Genomic DNA, 20000 nt, shown 5'->3' with positions numbered 1-20000 from the left:
AATCTACTACGAAATAATCGAAATGTTTAATGGACGTTGATCGACTTATACAGAGAATCATCTTTTGTCGTGCAAAATCTAAAATTAATCTCAAAAGTTTGTTAACGACTAATGAGACAAGTTGCATCGCATAGGTTTCGTTCCTAGTCGTATGCAAAGACCTTCGAAGAAAATCAGATTTCTTCGTAATCCGTTTCGCGATATTAAATAATCGTGTTATTCGATGGTTGAGTTAAAACAGTTGTGTCATTTGATAATGATAAAAAATTTGTTAGGACACGATGCTTCGTGCGATGTAAAAATAATAAAAAAAAAAAAAAAAAAAAAAGAAAGAAATAAAGAAATAAATAAACAAATAATTACGAAAGTCTTTATCGAAAATCTTTATAAAATTTGTCTCATATATTTGATATCATTATTTATGAATAATATGAAACAATAAGTAAAGATCAATCGTCTTTTATCTCTGTTGCATCGTTCGAATAGTTTGTAGACGTTTGAATTACGCGCGGTTTCTAGCGAAGCGAGCGCCATGTTCCTACGTTGACCAATCAAAGAAACTACACTAGCCTACCTGAGTATAATTATAATCATGGTATATAACGGTTCGGAAAGTTGATGCGTGACGTATTCGATGGTCGCAGTTCGCGCTTTACATTTCTAAAGGAGTGTAATATGTTCGTCAATCGCGTTTTAATACCGTTTGGAAATTAATTTTTATTCGTCGCGATAATAACCTATTTTCTAATAAGGCCGTGGCCAAACGTGTAAATCATGGGTTCAAAGAAGCACAAAAAACATAAGCGCCAGAGGCACGAAGGTGAGATTCGGTCATCCGGTATGGTATACAACATAATTACGACGACTACTTAACGAGGACTAAAACGACATTGACGACTATTTTCTTATACTTCTTTCTAAATCGCGTGATACTTTCCGCGTTTGTTATAATACGAATATAAAAACCTCGTTTATCGATCGCACGCCTCGTATATCTCTTATTATGATGCTTTTTTTTTTACCGGACATGGTCTCTACTTTCCATCAAGTAGAATGATATAGAATGTGACATTGTTTTTATAAATTCAAGTGTTTAAAGCGTTATCATTGTAGCAAAGACAAAGGTATACAAAGAAAAGGTTTATTGCACGATCTGGGTATTAAAGAATCATCTTCTATGTTATGTTAAGAAGAATATCTGTTATTTCCTATTATTCCCTACATAAAAATATTCTTGTTCTTTTGTACAGTAAATAAAAGTGATTCACACTGTCAAGCACTTTGTTCGCATTCATGATCTTTGTACTTCATTTATATGTGTGTGTATCTTACGTTACTTTTACAGCATTTCAAAGATGCTGTTGCTGATAGAATTTTCTCTTTCTATCTTAAGTACATAGTCGAGGATTCGAATGAAAACATTGAACTGTGGATGGCGTGGCTCTAACGGAACACGCGTTAGATTTAAGAAGGCATTTATCTTTAGGGATAAAAACGTAGTTTTACGAAGCTAAGCCAAATCGCTCTTCTTATTATTTTCATTGGAATCCTTCTCGTACTTATAGTTGAAATGATGCACAGGAATTTTGACTGCGTTTTCACCACGGACAAACTGAGAGTGAGGTTGGAGTAGAAGTGAGGTGGATTCAAAAGTATAAACGAAGGTTCCACAACGACAGGCGCGACGGGGAAGTAAGTGACGTGTAACTACAGACATGGACTGGTTGCACGACAGAAGCTAGCTGTGCTCCAAAGTTATTTAAATACCCCAAACCTATCCATTTTTGTCTTTTAAAACCAGTTGAAGTGCAACAAGATCGATAACGACAAATGATTGATCTCTTGCCTGCAAATGTTGCGGAAGATGGTATTACTCTACGATAAGAAGAAAAGAAAAGAAGATAAAAGAAAGTAAACCTGTTGCGCTTCAACCGCATAGTTCCCTGGCTGTTATGTATTACGGCATCGAAGACCGTATGTGCTTTGCTTTAGCCCTTTAAGAGGTATTTTCAATTTTAATAATTACTCCCTCCTCACTGTTCCTGCAAAATAGGTCGGTCGATGTTACAATGAAAATTATTTTATTATACATTTCTGTTGAGATTTATTTAGTTCAAATTGAGCTACTTCCATCTCGCTTTCAGTTCGTTAATGTGAAAACAAGGTCACTATCCTGTTATGAAACCATCTGTATATAATTATTAGAATGAAAACCCTTTTCCCTTTTTTTAATACCCTGTAGAAGTTTTATTAATTCTTCAATTGCACTTTATTCTCAGTCCTGTTGAACTACGAACGGGACGTATAGAAAGCATTTATACTGCTAAGTTATGCTATTATCCTGCACTTTGATTTTCTGCAAATTACACCATTTGTGCATGCATTAGATATATCATGTCGATTAAATATAGCTTACGTTAGAGCTTTCCGGATGCCTGAAATCTTATTGTTTGCATCTTATTTAATGGTCATCTATTTTGTCAACAGAAGGACAATATACGACAACGGACAAACCGCCTACTTTAAAATTAATTTTAAAGGTAGGAGGCAGCAGTGGGACTCCAGAATACGGCAACGAGTCTCCAAGCCAAGGCACTATGTTATCTCAGCACTACCAACAGCAACTAGGTATAAATTACTCTGTCACGCAAGGGGACTCAGAATATGATAGGTACATGGGTCACAAGAAGCTTAAAAAGAAAAAGAAGAAAAAGGACAAGCGACACAAACATCATCACAAAGATAAAAAGAGAAGGAGAGAAGAGTCGAGTCAAGAATCCGTGGGCGACGCGGACGAAGGTTTCGTCGAAGTGCCCAAGAAAATTCCAAATCAACAATTGTTATCTCCTAGACCTCTTTCGAGCAATGAACCTAGAATCAATGTTACCAATCAAATTAGTTCGCTCTCGCCACATCGCGAGCCAAGAACTTGCGTTCTTCGAAAAATAGCAGAGCGTACGCCTCTCCAGAGACTATTGGAACATTTGTTAAGGTCGATGGAAAAGCGTGACCCGCAACAATTCTTTGCTTGGCCAGTGACCGACAGTATTGCACCTGGTTATTCTCAAATAATAACAAATCCGATGGATTTTAGTACTATAAAACAGAAGATAGACGATAATAATTATCAGAATTTGAACGAATTCATAGACGATTTCAAGCTTATGTGTAACAACGCAACTACCTATAACCATCAGGATACTATATATTATAAAGCTGCTAAAAAATTGTTACACGTCGGTTTGAAAATGGTTACCCCTGAGAAACTTAGACAGTTAAGACCTGTTTTAACTTACATGCATGATATATCAAAGGAGGAGCTTGGATTTGAGTTGGGAGTCGAAGATCCTAACAATCCGGATGTTCTCGTTACCGAGGAACAAATCGAAAGAGAGAGGGAACAAGAGGAGAGAAACGAAGAGGCCGAAGAATTGCGAAAGGAAAATCAAAGAAAAATGAGATTGGCGAGTTTGGGTAAATTCGAAGCTATACCGGACGATCTAACGCCTGAGGAAATTCTTAAACAAGCACGTGGTGCTGCCAAATCGGCGTCAGAAAAATTAAGCTTGAAACGTTTGAACTCGAAAATGGGATTTTTGAGACAGAAGAAGGACGGTACTACGAGTTTACAAATTATAGTTCCTGGAGACGGTGTTATACCTGGTACGAATCAAAGGCCGGTATCGTTAGGACAACTAATAGGCAAATTAAATCATGGTACTGGCGCATTGGCCGGTTTCAGAGAAGATAGGAGAAATATGTCGAAACCAGTAAAGCCATTGTATTACGGAGCATTCGGATCTTATGCTCCAAGTTATGATTCCACTTTTGCTAATCTCACTAAAGAAGAGACTGATCTGGTCTATCAGACGTACGGGGACGAAACCGCTGTTCAGTACGCAGAATCTATTCTAGATTTTGCGAAAGACTGTGATTATACTTTAACTATGGTCGACGATTTATTGGATATTCTTACCGGCGGTGATCATAGAAAGACGAAGAAGTTTCTCGAGGAGAAGAGAAGGCTTAAAGAGGAAGAGGAAAAGATTAAGCATTTATTAGAGAAGCCTATGCAGGATATAAACAAAAACATTCCGTCGTTGGAGAAAGTTCGAGTAGATATCGATCAATTGAAAACGTTGTCGGAATTGGGCATAGATATGAATTTCTTGGAAAAATTAGGTAATTATCTTATTTCAATATATATATATCTCTCTCTCTCTTTCCTACTTTCTCCCCCCCCCCTCTCTCTCTCTCTAGCTCTATCCATCTAACGTATATTAAACTTAGTTCTCAACTTTTACATACATAGACGCACGTGATTTACATGTTCATATTTCTGAATATTTTAGAGGAGGAGTTAAAGTTCAGCGAGGATCGTGCAGCCTTACAAAGTCGTTTAGACGATACTTCGCAGATGTTGGGTCGTTTGAAACAAGTACAACACGATCGTCTCTCGGCACCTCCACCTGCTCATTTATCGAACGTTCCTAAGGCCTCGGAAACTGAAGTTGCCCTTGCCGATAAGATTACGGATAATCTCACGGAAATAGCAAAGAAACTTCCACCGTCAGCTATAGCACCAGTTGATGGATTACGTAGGGCAATGGGGATAGCACCTTTAGCTGGAGGTGAACCAATGGAAGTCGAACCCATTACTCATAATCCGGCAATAGTTACGGAAAATACATTGTTACAACCGACCAATGGCAATCAAGTTCCAACGAATCTTTTACCAGCACCATCGCCTATTCCAAATACGAGTTTGCTCAGTCCAAACAGTCAACAGAATCAAACGATCAGTATTGTCAATCCGAATCAAATGCAAATCGGTGTTACGCACAATCAAAACTCACCGTCTTTGCTAAGTACGACGGAACCATCGGGAGTTCCCGATCTGGAATCTGAACTCCGAGAGTTTTTGGAAAGCGATCCTACATTAGGACATTCACCATTACACGATGACAAAACACTCGAAGATATATTATCCGAATCATAATACTTTAAAGTGTGAGATGCATGTATAAGGATAAATTGTACATTTTATTACATCTACGTAATAGGCACATTTTCTGATCATATGTTATAAATAAATAAGACTTATCGCAAAAATTTCTTCTCCTGTCTCATCGTTCATTTATTACTCATGTCATATTTTCTTTTTATTATATTTGTGTTTTATGATATATAAGCGATTAATTAATATAATTAATAATTGATATCGTCAGATATATGATACGTTAATTCTTTTTTCAAAAGATTGGAGAAATTGAAGTTATTTTCTTGTTATTCATCGGTGACATATATATATGTACACATATATAATATTTGCATAACGAATATACGTATGCAAAACAGTATAGTATATCTCGTTTAGCTGGAATTACAGACTATAAGATAACTGTCATAATATCAAATTGTTATTTCAATATTTCATTGTCAAGTAATCCTTTTATATCACAAACTCTCTGTATCCTAGAGGAATAGCAAGGATACAATACTGTTATCGATTCCTGACTAGTCCACCGTCTATATTGCATTTGCGAGATTACAATAGGAAGTTTAATGGAAAAATGATGGGAAAAGAGAGTTAGTGTGGGAAAAAAAGAAATAGGATGATATTATTATTATTATTATTATTATTATTATACACACACACACACACACACACACATATATATATAGAGTTTGAGATAGAGGAATAAAGAAGTTGATAAATAGTATTCTTTTAAAAGAATATGTATAGAGCATATATAGTTTTTTAATTTTTAATAATTCGATTAGCTCGAGTGATATCTTTTTTATTTAGAAAATATATTTCATTGCATATAAATAATATACAAATTGTAGAGAGAAAAGATGTCAGAAAAAAATATACTGGAAAATTTTTCTTTTCCATTAAATTAATTTAGAAATTTTTAAGAATAACGATGGAATTAAATCAAATCTATATTGTTTAGGAAATAAATTTCTCTGTGTAGTTTCTCTTTGTGTACTCAGCAAGAATGAAAAATGAAACAATATTAGAAAAAACAAATGCATATATACGAAAGCAAAAAATTAAGATTATCTTGTATCAAATTAACGTTGCAAGTATCTTAATATTTCTTTATGAACTGGTAAATAAAATTTCTTAATTTTAATAAAATTGTACCTTTTGTAAAACGAATTTCGAGTACTGTCACATTATTTCTGATATCTTTTAAATTTTTAATATAAATTCTACGAGCGAGCTCCGATTAAACTCCTCGTTTGAAGATTAAAAATCTGATCCTGAACGTATCACCATTATCTTTTTCACGTTTCATTGTGAAATTCAGAGAAGCAATTCGGCCAATGTGGGATTGTAGGAATGGACTCGACCATTTTACGAACGTATGTATGTATGTATATGCCAATACTATGTATACCTATATATATATATATATATATATATACCTAAGTACGTACGTACATATGTATTCTAGTATTTTGCTCGAAGCTACGTATGCTCATAATTAATAAACGTATCTGCCAGCGACATTTCCAAATAGCTTTTTGTTTCTTTTTAAAAGAATTGCGTTATGAAATGAAGAAACGAATATATGTATAAATTAATGTGTGAGTCTATATCTTGATACATATATATATGTGTATGTGTGTGTGTACATACGTACATAATTTTCCTTATAAACGGGTAATACGCATATACATAAAATAAACGAATTAATAAATAATAATGAATATATAAAAATAAAAAAATGTTTATTTTTACATATTAAAACTCATCGAACATATTGGACTAGTTCAATAATATATTTTTTTGATGATTCTTTTTTTAATAATCTTTTTATAAGATTATTTGTATTCATTCATCCATTCATTCATTTATTTATTTGCTTCTTTTTATCGACCGTCTTGATAATTTTTGATAAGTATACTTTTTATGAAGAATGATAATAATTATTAAATAATGTTTTTAAATTGTTTAACAAATTTGAGGAAATTGTTAATGTTTTTATCGACTTTTAATTTAACAACGATCGATTGTAATTTAAAATATCATTTTTTTTTTTTCTTTTCAGATATATCTTATAATTTGTTATACCAATATTATGTATATATACTATGATATTTATCGTATATTTATATATAATAAAAATTTGAAATATACGTCAATATAAATTAATTCGTCGTTTTATTTTACTTGTATTTTCGTCGATCAAATTATAATCCTTTCATACTTTGTCGTTGGATTTTGCTAACAATCGTTCTCTGAACGAAACGAGTCTTCCGCACGAGTAGTCAAAGCGTCATTGATCGGACACGGAAAGTAAAGTGGATTGCAAGTAGTCGAGGTGACTCGATAGTCAAACAAGTGGAGAATATACGAATATAGTCGTACGTAATACGAATTATTATTCCTTTTAAAAGAAATTTTTAATATCAAGTTTTAAGACATATTATCGATCGTCAAAAATGTTATATTTCGTATATAATGAAATAAATTGTGTGACATACATAATATATAGTGTGATCACAAAAAGATAGAGAGAAATGGAAAAGAAAAAGAAATAAATTTTGTATCTAATAATAAAAAATAAAAATAAACAATACGATATTAATTATCGTTATATCACTAGAAAAAAAAATTATCCATATTAATAAATTAATACGAAATAATGGTAAACGTAAAACGTTCGATTAGAGATATTAAAGATACATACTTTTATTATGGAAACATTTTTTTTTATAAAAACAAAAAAAAAAAAAAAAAGAAGAAGAAAGAAGAAAAAATAAATGGTACGCTTCAATGTGTCGAAACGGTATGAAAATTTAATCAAATAACTCATGTTAGGTGTGCCTGAAAAATGCCTTAAATAATTTTATTGCTCTCATATTTGCATTTACTATCATCTATATATACTAGAAGCATACCGTTGAAAGACCAAGGTATATTTACCACGGAATGGTGCAATAAAGTCTACTTAAACACATTTGTATCTCATCACATGCATACATTTACCTACATAGGTATATGTATACTTATGTATACGTATGTGTATATATATATATATGTATATATGTAAGTATGTATGTATGTATATACGATCGTTACTACTTACTATGTTATTAGTGCTTACGTTGGTCGTTCTTCCTTGTAGGAAATTAGAGAACTTATCCGATTAAATCTTGTCGATCTATTTAGTATTAACCTGCTTTTAATAATCCATTTATTGTTAATTCGAATAAATTATCGGCAAACTTTTTTAAACGTACTCTTCCTACGATCCTATACACAAACCTTATTTCGACATAAAAATACACATTTCATTATTATATGGTGTAATTCATTATTATATGCAGGTATTAGATATACTACTCGAATAGAAAAAAAAATTCGAGATATTCAATTATTCATCAAAATTTTTTTTTATTTGTAAAATTTTTGTTTATTTTACTTAACACAATCTTAATGATAACAAATTGATAAGAGATTCGTACATGAAACGAGATATTAAAAATGTTTTAAAAGTTTCTGCTAATATACTCGTTCGTCAAATATATAATTTCTATTTGATAAAATGATTAAAGTATTTTTGTAATAAAAAAAGGATATTCGTATATCCCAGTGATAACAAATTGATAAGAGACTCCTACAAATTATTTGCAATGAGATATTAAAAATGTTTACCAACGCTGTTGGTAATGTTTATGTTCATTAAATTTTATGTGATAAAATGATTAAAATATTCATTCTTTTTTCTTTTTTTTTTTTTTTTTTTAAATAAAATAAACTTTCAGACGTAGTTATATATCGTAGTACGTATTGATTTTCACGAGAGATTCACAGGGTCAACAAAATTTTCATCATTCCAACTAGATTTTCCTACGAAACTCGATACATATACATATATCCTCGAGATTTCAGAGATTGAAAAATGCAAATTTGCGATATATTCAAAGTATCTTCGTAATTTAGATTTATTATTCATAGGTATCTATATATATATACGGCCAAGAGCTATATCTAATTTCGTTCGTCCAATTCGAAATTTTCCAAAATTTCTCATCCATCGTAACAACGCGAGATTCAACGAAACAATATACAATATAACGTGTGAACACCGACATATGCCGAAAGCTTATAACTTTTATCATTGATACACAGTTTTAAATAAATCTGTCTATGTGTTTTGTTCATTTCATTATTCAGGAATAATCTTGTTTCTTTTAAATAGAAATTTAATAAAAATATTTCCATTTCTAAAACTCATAACACGTACTATATAAATAATACTTGTATACGCATATTTATATGCATACGTTTGTAAACTTAAATATATCGTTTAAAAATATGTTCGTTGCTTTTAAATAATAGAGAAAAATTTTTCAATAAAAAGAATCTTTTTCTACGTTCAAACGAGCGACTAATATTCTGATCAATTCTTTTTTTTTTTTTTTCAAAGTCACCATCATTTAAATTTCAATTCAATGAAGATCGTTGAATTTGTATCATTTTTACAAATTATAACACTGTGATAATAAAATAAAAAAAAATATATATATATATATATACGTATATAGATATCGATTCCATAAAAAAAAGAGGAATAAAATGGGAAAAAATTCGAATATTAAGTAATATTGTTAACATTTTGTGAATCAGAAAATTTTTTCTCTCTGGCGCTTTTTTTTGTATGGTCGAAAAAAAAAGAAAAAGAAAGAGATATTTGTATGAAATAGTCAAGTTTAATGAAACACCCTCTATATATAGTTTCTATCAAATTCATACATATATATATATATATATATACATATATGTTACATACGTGGAGTCGACTAGCTGAGAAAGGAATGTAATTAGTAGATCGAGGGAGTAATGAATTTATTATACAGGAAAAACCACCAGTGGTGGTGTCTATTAATGTGTATATGAATATTTCAGAGGCTTTTCTAATTTTCGGCAAATGTAATTAGTATACCAATTCTCTCTCTCTCTCTCTCTCTCTCTCTCTTTCTCTATTTTTTTCTATTGTTATTTTTTATTTTCATTTAACTCGACGATGCGTGAGATTTTTCGAAAGTAAAATTACACGCGAATAAACGTACCACGATAACATTTATTTCGCCGATAAAGTACTATTTGAATTTTTCTAATTTTTGTTACATTTTTATCATTAACAATAACAATAACAACAACAACAACAACAACAACAACAACAACAACAACAACAACAACAACAACAACAACAACAACAACAACAACAATAATAATAATAATAATAATAATAATAATAATAATAATAATAATAATAATAATAATAACGTTCATTTTTGAGATCATTTACGATTCGTTTTAATTCTTTTTTCTGCCTTTTTTCTTTTTATTTTTCTTCCTTTACTTTTCTTTACGTCACATCATTATATCATAGTTGTATGTACTAATCTCATTAAAAGAAAAAACACATCTCTTTCTTTTTTAATTTCATAAAATAATTGGCGTCGTTTTTGCAACGAACGAACAAACAAACAAATAAATACATTACGAAACTGTAGAAAATTTTGAACGAAGAAGTTTTAATAAAAAATCAAAAAAAAAAAAAAAAAAAAAAGAAAGCAAGAATAGTTCAAGTTTAATTACAGATTAATTAATTCTCTAATATCATTTTAGAGTAGAGATACATTTTTTACTCACCGGTAAAAATGAATTACGAGAGAGAAAAAGAGAGATAGATACGGAACTAAATAGTTCGACCCTGAAAATTTTACAAAAGAGAACGTAACTACGTTATCGAAGAATTTATTTATTCTTTTCTTTTCTTCATATTTCTCTCTCTCTCTCTCTCTTTCTCTCTCTCTCTCCCTTTTTCTTTCTACAATTTTTTTTCTCTTTCTTTCTTTTCCTTTCGCCGGAGAAAAGCATATCCTAACTTTTTACCCTCTTTTGTTCTTATATCGGTGTCTTACTCGACAAAACGAACAAAGCTAATCGCATCTCCTTTTTTACGATATCTTATCTTAGTTCTAGCGACAAGAAGAAGGTTAACGAATTCTTTTCCTTCCGGTGATTTTATTTCACCGAACGACGTTTAAATGAGAGCATCGTTACCTTTCTTTCTTCTTATAGTTATTTCCTTTCCCTTTGGCTGGTGTCGAAGTATTAATTCACCCTTCTCCCTCCTCCCCCTTCACTCCCACTCTATCCCATCCCTTTTTTTCCTCCCTCTCAGTTCCATTCCCGTTCAAGTTTCAAACTAAACAAACGGAATTAACGAAGAGTTAAATCAACATTACCTCTATGTTTAATTCTCTTTGTCTCTGTATCTCTATCTCTGTCTCTCTTTCTTTTGCAAAAGATCTACTCACAGAGTCGACTTTTTAGATAAACGTCTTTCATCGACGACGTGCAATCGATTTTAACAGGAAATTAGATTTTCAGATTTATCTGATATATATATATATATGTATGTATGTATGTGTATGTACATATGTCTTTTGAAGAATTTTAAATAGGAATGAACTGAACGTTTACATTTTTCTTTATTACATCAGTATTTTTATTAATTAATGATAAATATTTTGTAAAACAAACAATATCAGTACAATATGAATATTTTTGTCGATATAATAAATAATTATGTGTAAGATTTTGCATTCGGATTGCTTCACTTATACATTTACATTCATTAATATTTTATTATAAATATACTGATCGCATTTCTTTATAATACAAAACGAATAAATAGCAACCTTGTCCGGTTTTGTCACTTCGAACGAATCTCTTCGGGTTAAAGAAAAGTATATCGAATTATTAGTGAGGAAGAAGAAGAGAGAAAAAAAAAAGTAATTTTATAATTCAACGAAGGATAGAGAAGAAGAGCGAAAAAAAAAAGAGAAAAGATAGAAAAGAAAGAAGAGCCTTTTAAAAGAATGTAGCTGATTTCGATGTTCTTTTTCTTTTCTTTTTATTTTATTTTATTTTATTTTATTTTTTCATTTCTAATTTTTTGTAATCCGTCGACACGATGGAACACCATAGAATTTTTATTTCAAGCATTTTCTTTTTTTCTTTTTGTCACTTTGCTACTATAAGTTCTCAAAGAAAAAAATCGTAGAAAATTTCGTATTACGCGAAATATCCTATAAGTGCATGTACGTACAGTAATATCAAAAAGTTATAAATATTCTATATTTATCTATTAAAATTAAATACAATACGTATAAGTAATTCCATTACTTTCATATTATATAGTAATTTAGCTTGGGCCCATGATAAAAGAAAAAAAAAGAAAAGAAAAAAAAAGAAAGAAGAAAAGAAAATCATACATCGAAGAAAATTAAACACTTTTTACATAATTTCGTTTGCATCCTTTTAAAAACTCTTTCTCTCTCTCTCTCTCTCTCTCTCTCTCCCTCTTTCTTTTTTTTTTCTTCTATCTCTTTATCTCTCGTTACCTACATTTTATAGCTACAAGGATTATACTTGAAAAACATGTATTACCTGTATCACCTTAAATGGGACAATTTTTCATTCTCTTTTTTTCTTCCTACTTTTCTTTTTTTATTGTTCTATTTTTTTCTTCGTAAAAATCGATCTCGAATAAAAAACAGCTCGTTATTCTTATCTCGTCTCTCCCCTCCCCCTTATTCCTTTTACTACCCTTTCCTAAATTGTAGAATCCTACGAAATATCATTTGAAATCAATCGATTTTGGATAACCCATGGTTACCCTTGTAAATCGGATTCCCAATTTACAAAGTCGTATCTAAAGGAATAAAAAAGATAGGATGACGAGCGAATACAAATAAGAATAAAAAAGTAGGTGATAGACGAAAACGTGAACATTTCAATGCCATAATACTTTTACTACGTATCGTCATCTTTTTCTGACACTTACACGCCCGACGAAGTTCCAAAGGAAAAGGGTCTCTTATTCTTCACGACTTCCCTTTTACGGATGATCTGTTGTCGTCGTCGTCGTCGTCGTCGTCGTCGTAGTCGTAGTCGTTGTCGTCGTATCGATATTCTTATTTGTCTGCTAACATTTCGTTCGAAGGTTCGATAAAAAGCGTTTCGTATATTTATTTTAAAGAAGACAAAATTCATCGACGACGTTTCTTTTTTCGTTTCTTTTTTTCTCGACGCAATAAATATATTTGGGTGAAGACGTACAAAAGAAGATGAATCATGGTAAGGCAAAATATAAAATAGATAAATAATGTACGAGAGATATAAAAAGAGAAAGCAAAAAGTATAAGATAGAAAATAAGTTTCATCGAGAAAAATAATTGTTTAACCTTCTTGGAAAAAGTAAAAAAGAAACGAACACTAAGGAAAAAGAAAAAGGGGGTTAAAATAAATCACTTCGTCTTTGAATATCCTTTCGAATCGTTAACAAAATTGATCTCCTATAAAATTTTCTTTTCTTTTTTCACTTGAATGATGTCGCATTAACTTCTTTACTATTCGCTTTTCTCCTTTTTTATTGAATATTTTTCTTTTTAAAAAGGAAGATGATATTTACGATGATTTTTGCGAGACAACGTATCTTTCGAGATAACGAGAGAAGAAAACGTGTATAAAATAAAAAAGGAAAGGTCCTTCAAAAAATATGTCGGTCGTCTGAAAAAAAAGTGAAATTACAATTACATTCAATGAGTTTCTTTCAAGTCGTTGACAAAAGTTACTTTTGTTGATTATTATTATTATTATTATTATTGTTATTGTTATTGTTATTGTTTTATTACTTTATGCCTCTTAATAATTTTTTTTTTCATGTCTATATAATAAAATCTAGATAATAAAATTTTTTAATTACCTCGCTCTCTCTCTTTCTTTCTTATTATTTTCTATTAATATGTACAGATCTGCATTAATATTTCTTTCTTTATTTTTTCAAAGCATTTCAATATTGTAATATATTATCGATCACATCGTAACATTTATATACCTATGCACATATATATGTAAATGTGGAATTAAATTTAACGTATATATCCATTATATTTATAATATTCATTAGAAATAACAAACTCATATAATTATTATATTAATCAATTCAATATGACCCAAATCAATTTGATAATAATTCATCATTAGAATAATAAGGATAATTTCGATCATATAAAATAATAATAATAATAATAATAATAATAATAATAATAATAATAATAATAATAATAAAACAACAACAACAATAATAATAATGATCATATAAATTCTTACTTCTTTACGTACCTACTTTTACATAAACTAACTTTTAAAAAAGTAAGATGGAAAAATAGTATTAGCTCGGAAAAAAATTCCTTGATGTAGGAGGAGGATAAGTCAGAGGAAACTACCATCAGACGACATGAGAAAAAGATGAAGAAAAAAAAAAAAAAAAGAAAAAGAAAAAATGCATTTCTCTAAGAGATATGTCCATTTGTATCGCCTCAATTTTTATAGAACATTTTTAGATCAAAGAAATGAAGTAACGAGTAAGTACTTGTCAGTACCACTCTACTCGATGGATTACTATTACCATCGTATCGCTACACCGTGATCTATCGAAACGGTAACACCATAGAATGGTGAAATATTTTTGTAGAAAAATGTAGAACAAACATACGTAGAACAGCATGGTTGTTTTCAATGGTCTTTGATCGAAGAACGATAGAGGATGCGCAACCGTTGCGGTATGCAACAGCTGCTGTTTATATAGAACACGTTAAGTTGTTGCTTAAAACGAGGAAACAACGTGAAACGAAATTCGATTAGTAAAACATATTCGACGATTTCCTCGTTAGAGTATATGTACATCGTAAACGAAAATGGCGACATGCTTGATGATAATCGTTAACTACAAAGACCGTATTAAAATAATTAAGTCATTCGATTAAAGTGGATTAACGCAAGTGTTAATAAAAAATTGGTCAAATATAATTTGACAACGTTATACTGTAATTTATGTTGAGGATGATAATGAATCTTCAAAAATCTTGAAATCGCTTTTTGAACAGAAATTTTCATAAAAATAATTCGATATCGTTGAATTTGATAATTGATAAAAAGCAAAGAACGTTGAGTACGTATTGAAATATTTTGATACCACTTATATTAAATATAACGAGTATTTTAAATACTTGTGATAAATTTGTCTTATGTTTTACGATAGTTATATCAAAAGGATCATTTGTAATAACAAAATATCATGGTTTCTCATCCTTAATATCGGATTTACGGTTTTGTTCGAAATATACGTATGTGGTAACGAACTTTATGAATTATCGACGATAACACGGAAGAAATGTGAGTACTTACGTAGGCATTAGTAATCAGAGAACTAATTTTAAGCTCGGTATTACAAAACACTTTAAGAGCTAATACATTCTCTATGGTGGTGCAGTTTATGCCGATGCAGGAAAATTCGATCGTTGCGTAAACGTTGGATATGCGTCGTTAAATCCGTTCTATCCGTTAAATACAACGACGCAGAGCTCCTTTCATTAATTCCGCCGTTAATTTAGTCTCCAGTGATCGACGAGGAACGTAAACAAACGAATAGAGAACGAATAGAGTATAAATAAACCAGTGAAGAGAGATAGAAAGAGAGAGAGAGAAATAGAGAGAGAAATAAAGAGAGAGAGAGAGAGAGAGAGAGAGAAGAGATACTACAAATTCCTTTTTTAAGATCAACACAATTTTCTATGGACCGAGTAAAAAATAGATTAAATAAGATAAAGGATATTAAAGATAAAAAAGATATTAAATAAAGTTTCATTCGGAGAATATAACGTCACATTCTCAAATTAAATTCTATCGATAACGTTAGATTTAACTGATGTCTGATGACGCATACGTGCAACATGCTTGAAAGAAATGAAATTATTATATACGAGTACTATTTATGTGTTGGTTCGTATCAATTCAAAGGTCAAAATGGATCGTGACGACCTACACGACGAAATGATGAAATAAACGAAAGACCATATTGTTGTTATTATACAATTACGCGAGGAAAATCCAACAGATGCAACATTTCTTCGTAATATTTTTAAATCCACGATAGAATGCAAGCTGACCTATTATTTAACGTCGACGATCATCAAAAAAACTCTGACGTAAAATATCGAAGGAAAAATAATAATAATAATAATATTAATAATTTTTAAGGCAAGACTATAGTACACATTTCTACGCATTTAACTGTTCACATCGATATTACCTTCTTATAAAATAAACTCATTCAACGTGCAACTACTGAGTTCATATAACATTTAAGGATTCAAAGATTCTCCTTCTTCTTTAATCAAACAAACAATAACTTAGTTATCTATTTAATTTTTATATTAATAAAACAATGATCTACTTGCTGTTGCACTTATTTATATAATGTTTCACAAAACTTCTTTCCTTTATCGAACTCGTCTCTGTTAATTCTTTAAGATAGCTTTAAGATTCTTAATCGTAAAACAACCGAATCAACTAAATATATCGATCGTTTGGACGAAATGTTTTCCTTGAATTAGTCGTTTGTATTTTCTAAATAAAATATAATCTAGTCGTGTTGTGTTGCAAGTAATACGTAATTAGAGAGTGGTCGATTAAATTGATAAAGATATTTACGAGTAAATTTATTTTTTTTATATATAATAAAATCCTTTTATAAGGATACTTATATATACAAAAAAAAAAAAATATTATCAAACCGAGGTTTCACGAAGATTGAAATACACTGTCTTAACGAATCGGGTATCTTGGTATTCATCTTGGATACAACATTTTATAATAATGGTAATAATGATGATAATGATAATAATAATAATTATAATAATGATTCAATCTCTTTGATCGATTTTCTCTTGAAGCAACGTTAAAGCTAACGAGAACAACAAGAACTTTAAGCTTTCTCTGCTTGAAGACAATATACTTTAGAATATAGTTTTCACGTGCACCCTTTCGACGTCGTTCTCGTTACCGTAAACGAAGGATTACCAAGAATTTTCTGATGGTAACTGTTCTTTCATATTATATAAAATATCATCGTCAGGTACAATACATACGTTTTATTATCTCTAACGTAATTATCGTTCTAATAAGAAGCAATAATCGTATAATTGTATTAAAGTATCATAAAGTAATTTGTCAATTATATGAATGAACGTAAATAAAAATTTTTATTACTCAGATATGTACGAAAGAAGCATTTTAATTTTTAATAGTTATCGATTAATTATTATTTAATATTAAATTCAATTTATTCAATGGAATTTATTTGATATAAACGCTTTCATTACGACAAAAGTATGCTACTTTTCTACTATCAATAATTAATTATTATTTAATCGGAGTCGTTCTATTGACGATTTATAAAAAAATTATCTAACTCGTATATTTATAAATTTTATTTTAAATTTTCGTCATAAATATAATTTATCGATATCGATATTTCATTAATCTTCAATAACCCAATTTTTTTCCTACCTAAACGAATTACATAAAATGTGAAATTTATTCTGTGACTTACATTAGTACAACGGAGCTATATAACTGAGCTTATACATATTAAAATTAATTCCTACAATACGAAATAGCAATTAATTTTCTTGACGAATAAATAAGAAATAAGAAAAAAAAAAAAACAAAAGATCTAAAAATACGTAATACAAAAATACGCTGTTGGTGAGATTGCGTCGAACAGAATAAAAAGAGAAACAATAAATAAATAAATAAAAGAAAAAAGAAAAGAAACCATAAAAAGAAACTTCCAAAATTGCCATCCCTTCCTCCCCTTCCCTACCCTCAAAACGTACCCTTTTATCGTCTAATACTTCCGATATTTTAAAAACATACAAACTACTACGTAAGTATTGCTTAGTTATTGAAGTAAAAAAAAAGTATATAACGCAAGATGACGTAATAAAAGAGATAGCCCTTTTATTTTATCAAAAACGTCAGACTATCTATTTATCCAACGGTCGGATAAGCTTTTGATAACTTGTCTCCGACTTTATCGGTTCTGTTAGAAACAGCTGCTTCTCGTTTTCTTCTTCGGTTAAACAAAAAGAAAAAAAAAAAAAACCAAGCAAAAAAAAAAGAGAAGCAAATAAAAAAAAGATGGAAAGAAGGAACGAGAAAATACGACGTATGTAAGAGAAAATGGAGGAAGGAAGATGATGTATAACAAGAATGATTTCGAAGGGATGAAGTAAGTGTATGTGCGAGAGAGAGAAACAGAGAAAGACAGAGAGACAGAGACAGAGACAGAGAGACAGAGACAGAGACAGAGAGAGAGAGAGAGAGGGAGAGAGAGGGAGGGAGGGAGAAATGAAGATGGACGATAAGGGGTTGAGGGGGTGGTATTGGAAGGTGGGAATATATCGGAGAGGCGATCGTATTTACACAATGCCAGTCAATTATGCCTAGAATGTTTCGAATATCTCTACTAGCGCTAGTATTCGATATCAGTGGTCAATTTCAAGCAGCCGTCTCTACTATCATAGAACGTATGCGTTGGAAACGCGAAATGCGCGTGTATAGAAATCCAAACGAGCTAATAACCCACCTATTTATACGCTGGAGTTCCGATCTCGAGATCCATCGTTTCTGAAAATTTGTAATTAATCGAAAGGCCAAACGTAATACTCTTTTCAACGATAAAAAAACGAACTAACAAACGTTAGTGTGGTATAAGTAAGTAAGTAAGTAAGTAAGTAAGTAAGTAAGTAAGTAAGTAAACGATATTACGCCACTTGTGTTTTCTTTCTTATTTTTTTGATTACCTTCCTTTTTTACGACGATGCTCTTAACCTTTTTTTAGCTGCTGGAATTAAAAAGAAGTGTGTAGAGAGAGAGAAAGAGATAAAGAGAGAGTGTAAAGGTTAAGAAGGAGCGTCTATTGTTCGTTTTAAGGAGTATTATGGTGAAAAAAAAAAAGAAGGAAAAGAGAAAAATTGTCCTCCTTCGTGATACTTATCGTTATTTTACAACTATACTATGAATGTTATGTATCTAAGTACGATCTTAGTATCGTACTCGTTCGAGAAAGATATAGAAGGAGTCGTTGGACACTGATTGTGAGTTATACCTGTGATAAGTAATTTTTTATGGTGAACATTCTCTCTCTCTCTCTCTCTCTCTCTTTCTTTTCTTTTCTACGCTGTTAAATTTTCTTGTTATCTCTTCGATCCTATTTTACAACTAAATATATCGGTATAGATGTGTGTTAATAACGTGTGTATATTATGAAAATGTGACAAGTTAATGATATGGTCAGTAAATTTTTATAACGATAAAATTTTATAACTCTCTTTCTTTCTTTCTTTCTTTCTTCCTTTATGTGCCGTTGAATTTCCTCGTTATCTCTTCGATTCTATTCTACACTTAAATATATCGGTTTGCGTTAATAATATATCGGATATTGCGATTCTATTCTACACTTAAATATATCGGTTTGCGTTAATAATATATCGGATATTGCGATTCTATTCTACACTTAAATATGTCGGTTTGCGTTAATAATATATCGAATATTGCGAAAACGTGACGAACCAATGATGTTAGGGCGTTTCTCTTTCTTTCTCGTTATTATTCACGAATGAATAATAAAAATGTAATATGTTAAAATATGAATACTTCTTTATACGGATAGAGGAATATTAAATATCTATTACGTACGTCTTACCTCTAGGAAGGGACAAAGAAGACTGCTACGAATTTTTGTATACGCTGATCGTAAGGTCGTACATCTGTGTTTATTTATTTCTAATGATAGGGACTCTCTCTCTCTCTCCATTCCTTCTTTCTATATTATTTCTCGGAATTCATTTTGTTTAATGAGAAACTTTCCGAGTAATGTTTACATTACATACGTATGACTAATACCTGATGAAAACAATGATATCTATCTAAAAGTAAACGACAAGTCGATGATGTCATTTTTACTGCGTGATCGTTCGTATATAATAAAAAAAAAAAAAAAAAATTGAAAATACAATTTGTTAAACGAAAAGACGCACGTATCTATACATATACA

General features: G+C 30.4%; 1 protein-coding gene and 1 long non-coding RNA gene across 11 annotated transcripts in view; one reads left to right on the top strand and one right to left on the bottom strand.

Moving 5' to 3' along the window:
• LOC122631134 (bromodomain-containing protein 7) overlaps positions 1-5112 on the top strand; it is a 5649-nt gene extending 537 nt beyond the window's left edge. The window contains exons 1-4 of one of the 10 annotated variants that reach the window (XM_043816443.1): positions 382-820; positions 1582-1692; positions 2541-4182; positions 4353-5112. In XM_043816443.1, the coding sequence (XP_043672378.1) occupies positions 2598-4182; positions 4353-4999 (2232 nt within the window). In that variant the 5' untranslated portion in view covers positions 382-820; positions 1582-1692; positions 2541-2597 and the 3' untranslated portion in view covers positions 5000-5112. Of the gene's footprint in view, positions 1-378; positions 821-1345; positions 2004-2487; positions 4183-4352 lie in introns of those variants that run through there. The other 9 variants (XM_043816439.1, XM_043816441.1, XM_043816446.1 and 6 more) reach the window with 9 other exon arrangements.
• Positions 5113-13011: 7899 nt separating this feature from the next.
• The window catches only part of LOC122631141, a 28069-nt gene continuing 21080 nt past the window's right edge, over positions 13012-20000 (bottom strand). Inside the window, exon 4 of the long non-coding RNA XR_006327629.1 lies at positions 13012-13606. This is a non-coding gene — a long non-coding RNA (uncharacterized LOC122631141). The remainder of the gene's footprint in view (positions 13607-20000) is intronic.

This window comes from Vespula pensylvanica, chromosome 8 (assembly GCF_014466175.1).
Source record: "Vespula pensylvanica isolate Volc-1 chromosome 8, ASM1446617v1, whole genome shotgun sequence".
Lineage (NCBI taxonomy): Eukaryota > Metazoa > Arthropoda > Insecta > Hymenoptera > Vespidae > Vespula > Vespula pensylvanica.
The sequence above is the reverse complement of the archived record's forward strand: the minus strand, read 5'-3'. Positions and strand labels throughout refer to the sequence as shown.